At 45.9% G+C, this 11453-nt stretch overlaps 1 protein-coding gene across 4 annotated transcripts in view; it reads left to right on the top strand.

Annotated features, from left to right (window-relative positions):
* Positions 1 to 1657: 1657 nt before the first annotated feature.
* Positions 1658 to 11453, top strand: part of OGFRL1 (opioid growth factor receptor like 1) — a 122814-nt gene continuing 113018 nt past the window's right edge. For 2 of the 4 annotated variants that reach the window (XR_012231035.1, XM_073569368.1), the window contains exon 1: positions 1658 to 2032. Coding sequence is in view for 3 of the 4 variants with exons in the window: in XM_073569368.1 (XP_073425469.1) it covers positions 1832 to 2032 (201 nt within the window). In the remaining variant the exon portion in view is untranslated. The remainder of the gene's footprint in view (positions 2033 to 11453) is intronic. The other 2 variants (XM_073569369.1, XM_073569370.1) reach the window with 1 other exon arrangement.

Here is an 11453-nt window from a genome sequence, read left to right as displayed (position 1 = left end):
CCATTTGGTAAATTCAAAAAAGTTTATTTCTTTTCTCATTAATGTACACTCTGCACCCCATCTTGATTGAAAAAAACAGAAATGTAGAAATTTTTGCAAATTTATTAAAGAAAAACTGAAATATCACATGGTCATAAGTATTCAGACCCTTTGCTCAGTATTGAGTAGAAGCACCCTTTTGCGCTAGTACAGCCATGAGTCTTCTTGGGAATGATGCAACAAGTTTTTCACACCTGGATTTGTTTTGCCAGAGCCCTGACCTAAACCCAATTGAGCATCTCTGGAGAGACCTGAAAATGGCTGTCCACCAACGTTCACCATCCAACCTGATGGGACTTTAGAGGATCTGCAAGTAATAATGGCAGAGGATCCCCAAATCCAGGTGTGAAAAACTTGTTGCATCATTCCCAAGAAGACTCATGGCTGTACTAGCTCAAAAGGGTGCTTCTATTCAATACTGAGCAAAGGGTCTGAATACTTATGACCATGTGATATTTGAGTTTCTCTTTTTTAATAAATTTGAAAAAATGTCTACATTTCTGCTTTTTTTTTTCAGTCAAGATGGGGTGCAGAGTGTACATTAATGAGGGAAAAAAATGAACTTTTTTGAATTTACCAAATGGCTGCAATGAAACAAAGAGTGAAAAATTTAAAGGGGCCTGAATACTTTCCGTACCCACTGTATAGACCAGGGGTGGGGAATCTTTTTTCTGCCAAGGTCCATTTGAATATTTATACCATCCTTCGGGGGCCGTACAAACTCCGCCCACAAAGTACATCCTGACTCTGGCACTGGTTTCATGACTTAATCTTTCACTGCATGCAATGTTCAGTAGTGAACACTGCGTGTGTGTGCTGAGCAAGAAGAAATTAATGAGATTGTGGCAATCAAAATACAGCTCCCTGCCAAAGAATGCGGTCCCTGAGAATCTGCTCGGGGGCCTGATAAAAGGTCATCGAGGGCCGTAAATGGCCCTGGGGCCTGAGGTTCCCCACCCCTGGTCTAGACAATGCACAGTACTTCTCTCTTGTATACACTGCACAGTGCAAACCCCCAAGACCAGCAATGGAATAAGAATAGTTCCCAGCACCAGAGACTGGTGACAGAAATAAAAAAGCTTTATTCTTACAAAATGTCGGCTTTCTGTGAGCCACCTAGGAACGCTGGCATCGCTGTACTCGTCCGGACCCGGAGAATCACCGCCAGCTCATTATTACTGCACAACGAATAGCGGAAAAACAAAACGTCATGGTGGAAAGTATAATAACACACTTGGATTCTTTTCCCGGTTTTTCAGGACATTTCATAGTAAAAACTAATGGCGCCATTCGAAATCACACCTCACCTAGCAAAAAAAAAAAAAAGGTAAAACCAAGAGCTGCTACCACATCAACAGAGAACAAAACTTATGACAACTGGAAGAAGCAGCGGCAAAAACCTAAAATGTAAAAATGAAAACAATGTCCCCATCAGGAAGGGGTTAAACTCGCGTTACGACCTCGTTCCCCCTCCGGGCTCCTCTTTTCCTCCTCCTGAGACCCCGTGCCCACCTTCCCCTCACTCCCCCGCCTCCGCGAGCCCGCTCCCCACTTCTGGGATCCGTGCTGCCCCCCGGGAAGAAGCAGCACCACGTGACTGTAAGAAGTGCTGGGTCACATGATGTGATGACGCGGGGTGTGCCTTCTGGGGAAGGGGAACTAGCCGCTACCCCGGCCATAAAGGAGGGGTCACCTGTCTCCTCCGCTGTCCGAGCTCAGCAGCAGCAGAGGGAGCGGTGCTCCGGGACATGCCAGCCTCCGCTGCTGGGCGCTGCCAGTACCCGCCGGGCCAATGGGCAATCTCCTGACTGGGGTCAGCTTTAAAGAGCCCACCACTGTAGAGGAGTGCGATTCCACCTGGGACACCGACTCCGGAGGAGAAGACGAGGAGGAAGAAGCGGAGGGGGAACTGGAGGAGAAGAAGCAGTGTGGCATGGAGGACGAGCGTGGCACTGATGTGATGGCAGGCGGCAGTGAGGACGCCAGCAGCCAGGTACGTGTGTGCCACTTCTGCCATTGTAAGCACAGGCAGCTCATCGGGTCCTGGCTATGGCATAGGGTGGGCATGGCAAACACTGCCAACTTTATAGGACTACCAGACTCTAGCCGGGGACATGGGCACAGATGTGCAGAGTGGGCATGGCTGCTGCTCCACAACTCACTAGCTGTTATTGATCTACTGTGCAGCAGCATGGGCTCTCACTGGGTGCTATGTGGGCATGCTGACATAGGTACGGTGGAGGGTGGCATGGCTGGGAATCCTCGCTATACCATGATACCTTAACAATCACTGTGCAGCAGCATTGGGTGCTAGGGGGCATGCTGACATAGGTACGGTGGAGGGTGGCATGGCTGGAAATCCTTGCTATACTATGATGCCCTAACAATCACAGTGCAGCAGCATGGGCTCACTGGGTGCTATGTGGGCATGCTGATATAGGGACAGTGGAGGGTGGCATGGCTGGGAATCCTCGCTATACCATGATACCCTAACAATCGCTGTGCAGCAGCATGGGCTCACTGGGTGCTATGTGGGCATGCTGATATAGGGACAGTGGAGGGTGGCATGGCTGGGAATCCTCGCTATACTATGATGCCCTAACAATCACTGTGCAGCAGTATGGGCTCTCACTGGGTGCTATGTGGGCATGCTGATATAGGGACAGTGGAGGGTGGCATGGCTGGGAATCCTCGCTATACTATGATGCCCTAACAATCACTGTGCAGCAGCATGGGCTCTCACTGGGTGCTATGTGGGCATGCTGATATAGGGACAGTGGAGGGTGGCATGGCTGGGAATCCTCGCTATACTATGATACCCTAACAATCACTGTGCAGCAGCATGGGCTCACTGGGTGCTATGTGGGCATGCTGATATAGGGACAGTGGAGGGTGGCATGGCTGGGAATCCTCGCTATACCATGATGCCCTAACAACCAGGGCTGTGGAGTCGGAGTCGGTGCTCATTTTGGTGGAGTCGGTATAAAATGGTCCGACTCTCCGACTCCTAAAATATATAATAAATTGGGTACAGTAGTTCAATGCAGAATGTGCTGAATATTTTTTCATAGGAATTTGGGAAAGTTATGAAAGGTCCTATAAATGGCTGTTCTATTCCTGATCTAAGGCTACATTCACACACAGCATTTTTGCTGCGTTTTTTGAGGATAAGTTTTTCAGCTGCAAAAGCCGATCAGATTTTTAAAAAACCGCATCACCTGATAGGTTTTTGAACTCATAGATAATGTTTTCAATATCAGAGCAGATTTCTAATCTGCTTTTATCTATATATCCATATCTGTCTCCATAGCTTATCTGTACCAAAAAGAATGAAAGCCGGGTAGCACACAGACTAAAGGCCCTTTTACATTTAGCGATGCACCAGCGATCCGACCCGGTCAGGATCGCTGGTGCATCGCTAAATGATCGCTAGTGAGCTTTCATACAGAAAGATCTCACAGCGATGCAGCAGCGCACGATACTTACCATTCACACACAGCGATCCTGCGTCCTCCCGCCCGCCTCCACGCGTCGCTGGACGTCACAGCAGGAAGCCCAGGAGGAAGCGCCCGACGAGAAATGGAGCCGGACATTCTTGCGCGATCAGCGATGGACAGCGGGGGAGCCGGTCGGAGGTAAGTATCACACATAGCGATATCACTAGCAATATCGCTATAACGTCACAAAACCAGTGACGTTTTAGCGATATTGCTAGCGATATCGCTTAGTGTAAAACCCCCTTAACACTTCCTGCCAGGCAAAGGAGGAGGAAAGAGCGTCTCAAACATCATTAACAAGATATTTTGTAAGTGACAAAGTTACTGTAAGAATGACAGCAGATATGTCTAAAAGACAGCTCCTCCAGCTTGTTGTGAAGGACGGTGTACCATTATCACTATTTGCACGACCAGCTTTTACAGCCCTTAATGGAGAAAGGGCCGCAAACTTGGTGTTTCTCTGGAAAGAGAAAGTATTAGAAAATTAGTGATTGAAGAAGCCCTTAAACAAAAGGAAGATCTGAGGCTGGTTTCACATTAGCGCTTTTTAAGCGCACGCAAGGCCGGGGTAGCTCCGCCCCCGAGCCGGCTCTCTGCCCGGCGTGCCCGCCCCTTGCTTGTAGCGCCGCCTCCTAGCGCACAGCGGCGCCTGCGATCGGCGCACCCTATCTTTAGCATAGGGTGCGCAGATCGTGCGCAGGCCGTGCGCTAGTTGCGCTTTGACCTGCGCTGCGCACTTTTGACCGTGCGCGCCAAAATCAAACTTTTCGGATTTCGGCGTGCTCGGCGCCCTGTCAAAAGTGCGCAGCGCAGGTCAAAGCGCAACTAGCGCACGATCTGCGCACCCTATGCTAAAGATAGGGTGCGCCGATCGCAGGCGCCGCTGTGCGCTAGGAGGCGGCGCTACAAGCAAGGGGCGGGCACGCCGGGCAGAGAGCCGGCTCGGGGGCGGAGCTACCCCCGGCCGTGCGTGCGCTTAAAAAGCGCTAATGTGAAACCAGCCTTAAAAAGACTCTCAAAAGACGCTTCATGTTTCTTAAAATGGATGCCTGCACACGTCACAGAGTCAACTATTTTGCCATCAATGTTCGATATGTTTGTGACAACAAAAATTGTTACCAACACGCTGGCAGTAAAAGATACTAAAGCTCATCACAGCAGCCAGTTTCTCCAGGCCTTAGTGGAAAAAGTTCTGCAAGATTACAAACTCAAAAAAGAACAGGTTCTTGCTATTGTAACGGACAATGCTTCAAACATGATAAGTACAATTACACTGATGAATGAGAGTAATGAACAACAGCTAGAGGAACATTTAGGATTCAGTATGTTTGAGATGGAAGGCCACAGTGCTATTCATGTAACTGAGGAACAAACAGATATTACTACAGAAGAACAGCAAAATTATACTGTAGAAATAGATGATCTTGTTGAAGCTGCTTCAAAACACTTTCCTATTCATCACATGCGCTGTGTTGTGCACACGCTGCAGCTGGCAATAAGAGATAGTCTGCAAGAGGGACATGCTGGAAATCTGATTGGAAAAGTGGGGAAATTGGTTTTTGCCGCCAGAACCCCAAAAATTGATTCCATCTTGAAGAGACGTGCTGGAAAAGGGCAAATGTTGATCAACTAAAACCGTTTCTTATAGATATGGCGAACCCTCAGGTAACCCTAAATGAAGGTCAATGGACACAGGTGGCTGAATTGCTTAATCACCCATTTACTGTGACTAAAAAATTACAAGCTGAGGATTTAACTCCTGGCATTTCATGAGGAAGTGGAAGAACTTGCTATTTTGCTGTTTAATCGCAGATGGCATTTCTGCTTCAATGAAACGGAGACACAGCTATTGGAAAATAAAATTTTTCTGGCAGCTGTTTATGGGGACCCAAGTCATCGTATATTGCTTGATGATCAACAGCTTACTAAAGGAAAAGAAGCTCTGACTGAGGTAGCAGTTAGGAAGAGTGGCCTACAGGAGGACTGCCAGGTGCAAGAGGACTGGGGTCCTGACAGTGCTACTGCTGCCATATCTTCATCCTCATCAGATGAGGAGTTTGACTTTGACAAGTATTTGGATGACATGGAGCAGGCAAAGCGTTGCCGCAAGGAAAAAGATTTCACTCAGTCTCCTATAGCAAGCAGAATGACCATATTTCAGCAAAATGTTTCACTTGTTCTCAAAGAAATAGAAAAATTCATCCGTTCTTCAAAACTGACTGTGCACGAGGCAATTCCTTTATACCCGGAAATTGCTAGAGATGTTGCCCATGTGGTTTCGGCTTTGCCTCCAACCCAAGTTACTGTAGCGAGGTTGTTCTCTAGCCTTAAAATTATTAGGTCAGATTTGAGGTCATCTATGAAGGAGGATCTGATGGAGGCCTTTTTTATTTCTTAGAACAAATTCATAGACTGCACAAATGTTATTTAGTATGTTTTTGTTAAACTGTTTTTTGCCACTTACATAGTTTATTACATAGTGTTATATATGATCTAGTTTATTACATAGTAAGAGATATATATATATATATATATATATATATATATATTTTCGATATATTACATAGTGTATTACATATTTACAACTTATTACAGTTTTTTGTGTTCTAAAGTTGTATTCCAATAAATATTATGTTCTATCTAAATATCTTGATTATTGTACCATAAAAATGATTTAATGTCTGATGTTCACATTGTACTAGAATAAATTTTTCACTTAAATATAAGCAATATATGTGGGTGTTGGAGTCGGTGTAAGGGAAATTGAGGAGTCGCAGGTTTGGCTTACCGACTCCACAGCCCTGCTAACAATCACTGTGCAGCAGCATGGGCTCACTGGGTGCTATGTGGGCATGCTGATATAGGGACAGTGGAGGGTGGCATGGCTGGGAATCCTCGCTATACTATGATGCCCTAACAATCACTGTGCAGCAGCATTGGGTGCTAGGGGGCATGCTGACATAGGTACGGTGGAGGGTGGCATGGCTGGAAATCCTCGCTATACTATGATGCCCTAACAATCAATGTGGAGCAGCATGGGCTCTCACTGGGTGCTATGTGGGCATGCTGATATAGGTACAGTGGAGGGTGGCATGGCTGGAAATCCTTGCTATATTCTGATCCCTGCTGTGCCCTAGCAATTGCTGTGCAGCAGAATGGGCTCATTGGGTGCAATGTGGGTATGCTGATAGAGATACAGCGTGGTTGGCATGGCTGGCAGTCCTTGCCATATTACTGTGCAGGCACACGGGTCGGACACATTGGTATTGTGGATATATCAGGATAATATACTGGTGCAGCAATCAAGTCAGGACCACCTTATACTCTGTCTTATTTTTCCGTTTTTTTTTGCTTGCTCTCGTCATCACATTCTGGAGTATTGTATCTAATAGCTATAGATAGGAGGTCCCCACTTTTTGCCCCCTGCTGCTATTGTCTTTCTGTGTGTCTTCATATGTTAGCTAGAATGAGGGAGATTTCTCTATCCAATCTCCAAAATAGCACAAAAAGTGGATCAAATACAATAAAAGTGTCTGTCTATGAGCTCTCCATGCCCTCCGCTCCCATGTGTGCCAGAACTCACGGTCATATTGCTTTCTGCTGCCAGGGATCATTATTAAAGGACGGGAGCCTGATGCCACATCCTGTCCAGTATCTGCTGATGCGTCATCGTACCATATTTTCACCTCCGATACATAAGTGAGCCATAGCTTATACATTGTAGCCAAACAATAGTACAGCACGATGCACAGAATACATGAGATACATGGGCAATGGGAAATAGCAGGACCAATTTATTGGTAACAATATTAGAAAGTTTTTATGTTTTTGAGATTTGGGAGTAATAGCTACGGTAATCATTTAATTTAGGAGTCACCCTCTGGCTATAGGACGACTCTATTACCCTGCAGACTGGTCACACTGCATATATTGTGAAGTGAACACTAATTGTGGGTTGTCCCATCTCCAGTCCTACATTGTAACCTTTAGTTAGTTAACGTGAAAATTAGCAACTTTGCAGTTTACTTGCTTTTTCGATCTGCTGTCATTCATGAGAGTATTTATGTTGCATAGTGTACAGATGGTTTTCCAGACCCTGGCAATGTGGTGGCAAAGTAGTTATATTCCATAACAGGAGTGTTATCTTAACATACTAGTCAGCTCTTTCCAGCCCATTGACTTCTACACAGCTGTTAGTTACTCACCTTCCTTGCCCTCTCTCTCAGCTCTGGACAGTTCTCTTATCAGTCCTGTATAATCACAGTCCCTCAGGTTTCTATTGCAGTTCTCTGAATCATGGCTCTCGCTCTCATGAGCTGTGTGCTTGTTCAAAGACTCTATTATCTCTATATGTACCGTACATATAAAGATAATGGTGTAGTCTCCAAGCAAAAAACGGTGTGTGTGAATGTAGCCTTAGATCAGGAATAGAACAGTCATTTATAGGACATTTCAGAACTTTCCCAAATTCCTATGGAAAAATATTCAGCACATTCTGCATTAAACTACTGTACCCAATTTATTATATATTTTAGGAGTCGGTCCATTTTATACCGACTCCACCAAAATGAGCACCGACTCCACAGCCCTGCCATAACTTATTAGTTGTGTCCAATCACTAGAACAAATTTTGGGAGCTCCTTAAAGAGGTATTCCTTACTTCCTTTTTTCTTGCCATAATACAAATTCTAACAGTCTATTCAGTAGGACTATCACCTGTGTATCCACCAGACTTCTGCACAACACAAGTGATGGTCCCAACCTCATTTATAAGGCAAGAAATCCCACTTATTAAACCTGACAGGGCACACCTGTGAAGTGAAAACCATTTCCGGTGACTACCTCTTGAAGCTCATCAAGAGAATGCCAAGAGTGTGCAAAGCAGTAATCAATGCAAAAGGTGGCTACTTTGAAGAACCTAGAATATATGACATTTTCAGTTGTTTCACACTTTTTTGTTAATTATATAATTCCACTCCACATGTGTTAATTCATTGTTTTGATGCCTTCAGAGTGAATCTACAATTTTTATAGTCATGAAAATAAAGAAAACTCTTTGAGAAGGTGTGTCCAAACTTTGGTCTGTACCGTATGTACGGCATGTAATTGATATTATACAGTGTATTACATATTTACAATTTATTACAGTTTTTTGTGTTCTAAAGTTGTATTCCAATAAATATATATTATGTTCTATCTAAATATCTTGATTATTGGATCATAGAAATTATTAAATGTCTGATGTTCACATTGTACTACAATAAATTTATCACTTAAACATAAGCAATATATGTCCGAGTCGTGGAGTCGGTGTAAGGGAAATTGAGGAGTCGGAGTCGCAGGTTTGGCTTACCGACTCCACAGCCCTGTATGGCACATTATAGCTAAGTTCAGAAATAAGGGTGATACAATTGATTATTTTGATTAATATAAACTACCCTTTTTTTAATACATTGTAACGTTAAAATCAAATCTATGCAGCTGGAAAAAACACAGCTATGATTCTATATCTTTACTTAAAAAGAACCTAACACCAATAAGGATCTGCCCTTTTTATTTAATTGGTAACTTACTAAATATTATCCAGTGTCAAAATCTCTTATTAATGTCCCCAGGATGTGAGAGCCTCACGTTTAGATCAGGACCTCACAAGCCACCGCGTCCTCTTACAGTAAAAAATTGTGATTTGTGCTTTTTGCATTAGCCTGTTGGGTAACTGCTTAGTAGCGTTCGTGGCAGCACCCATTTAATACAAAGCGCGAGACCTCACTTATACATTGCTCTGGCAGCCTTGAAGGGTTGTGGAATCCCACTTTGCTTGCAGGGATCCCACAACTGGGTGTCACAGCTGTTACTTGTTCCCACTGCAGTGCTACTTGCTGCATTCTCCACTCTGCCTGGCCACCGGGCTGAGTCCATGCAGCGCTTCCAAATCTGCTGCATATCCCTGATGTCTCCACATGGCTATAGGGAGGCACGGCCAGATCCTACAGGAATTTAATACTGCTGTGTCCTGCAGGGTTAGGATCCTCAAACAGTCTCCAGCCAGCAGGTGTTATATCAGGCAGCGCCACCCTCCACAGGTTGCCTGAGGTTAGTTTCCAATTGCTTTTAGCAGGGAGTTCCTGTCAATGTGCTTAATTGTTTATTCCTACTGTTACTGACCCAACTTATAACCTCCTTTTCCAGCATGTCCCTCCTGACAGCACCACCAGGAGGTTGTCCTTCGTATACCTGAAAGATACAGGAACACAGAAGAGGTTAAATGGCCCCTCTCCACCACAACCCTTCAGTGGCTTTCCTGTCCCTATCGGGGACAGACGCAGGAGAGGAGCACAGAAGGTGCGCAAACGGATACCTGAGTCCGGTCGAGCAGGAAGGCTCCCGGGACAGCCCATCCCCTCCCTAGGGGGCTCTGGGGTGGTGGAGGCTCGGAACGGGCTCCACAGTATCTCTGATACCTCAGGAGGTCCCTCAGCGGCCGGTCAAGCGGTGTGCTCCTGGCATCGGCTTTATCCCTCCTCGGAGGGCTCTGGGCAGCAGCTGCTGTAGCGGTGTCCTCAAGGCGGATGGCTCGTGGGGCCTGAACTTCTGGTCTGGAGACACACCGCCGGTGAGTTCCTCTCAGGCCGTGAAAAGGTGGCCGACGTCTCTCTCCTTCATTTCTGGCGCGCCGCGTCATCCCAGGAGAAGCAAGGCGCCGAGCATGGATGCTTCTGGTTGTCGTGTGTTCCACAAGGCACATGCACGGTCCGCCTGAGTACCAGCAGCACCAAGATTGACAGCAGCTGAGCTTGGAAGGAGGACGAATCGGATGTCTTGAAGCCGGGTGAGGCACACTACATAAGACTGACAGCACAATTGACTTAGTGAAGATGGAGAGTGCTAGCAGTCCTGACGTCCAGTCCTTAGAGCCGTCCCTGGACCATTTGTGTGGGGCATATCGAGGATTTCTCAGCTGAGCTAGATCCAATAGCTACAGGGCCTTCCTTTCAATATTGTCTTCTAGGACAAAGACGCCTAAGCGATCCACCGCAGCAGCCAAAAGGAAGTCCAATAAGTGCCCATTATGCTTCACCAGACTTCCAGAAGCATACGACAAAAAACTGTGTGAAGCATGTATTGCCAAGCTGCTTAAACAGGAGCAGACTTCTTTATTGACCAACATACGGACCATGATCAGGGAGAAAGTTCAGGCTAGTGTCTCTACATTAGGACCATCCCAATCTCCCTGTCCTAAGAGACCCAGATGGGACATGGATCCAAGCTCAGAGGAAGGGGAAGTATCGGGCTACTCTGACCCAGACTCGGGCGAAGGTGAGGGTTCCTCAATGTTCCTTTCAGAGGACCCAAAAAGATATCTATTTTCGTCCGAGAACACGGACACGCTCCTGCAAGCAGTCCGGGGTACCATGAAAGTGGAGGACTCCACGGAACCATTAAAAGTTCAAGATGAGATATTCCTGTGGCCTGAGGGCTTGTAGGAACAGGGTATTCCTAGTAAATCATATAATGGCAATGATACTAAAAGAATGGGAAGACTGAAAAAACTGGTGGTCCCAAGGGACTTTAAGTTCTGCCTTTCCTTTAATAATCTGGAGGAGACTAAGATTTGGGAAACTATACCAAAAATTGATATACCAGTAGCTAGAGTGTCAAAAAAGACAGCTATCCCATTCGAGGACTCATCGGGCCTTAAGGATCCGATGAACAAAAAGGCGGAGGACCTCCTTAAAAAGGCGTAGGAAGCGTCCGCATCCATCATGAAAGCCAACATAGCTGCAACTTCAGTAGCCAGATCGATGAGTCTCTGGGTAAAGGAGCTAGAAAGCCACATACGGAACAGAACCCCCAGAGAAGAAATCCTGAAATCCCTACCATTACTGAGAATGGCGACAGATTTTGTGGCGGACGCTT

This window comes from Dendrobates tinctorius, unplaced genomic scaffold, assembly GCF_039654945.1.
Source record: "Dendrobates tinctorius isolate UK_male_01 unplaced genomic scaffold, ASM3965494v1 ptg000024l, whole genome shotgun sequence".
Lineage (NCBI taxonomy): Eukaryota > Metazoa > Chordata > Amphibia > Anura > Dendrobatidae > Dendrobates > Dendrobates tinctorius.
This window is presented reverse-complemented; position numbering and strand designations above follow the sequence as displayed.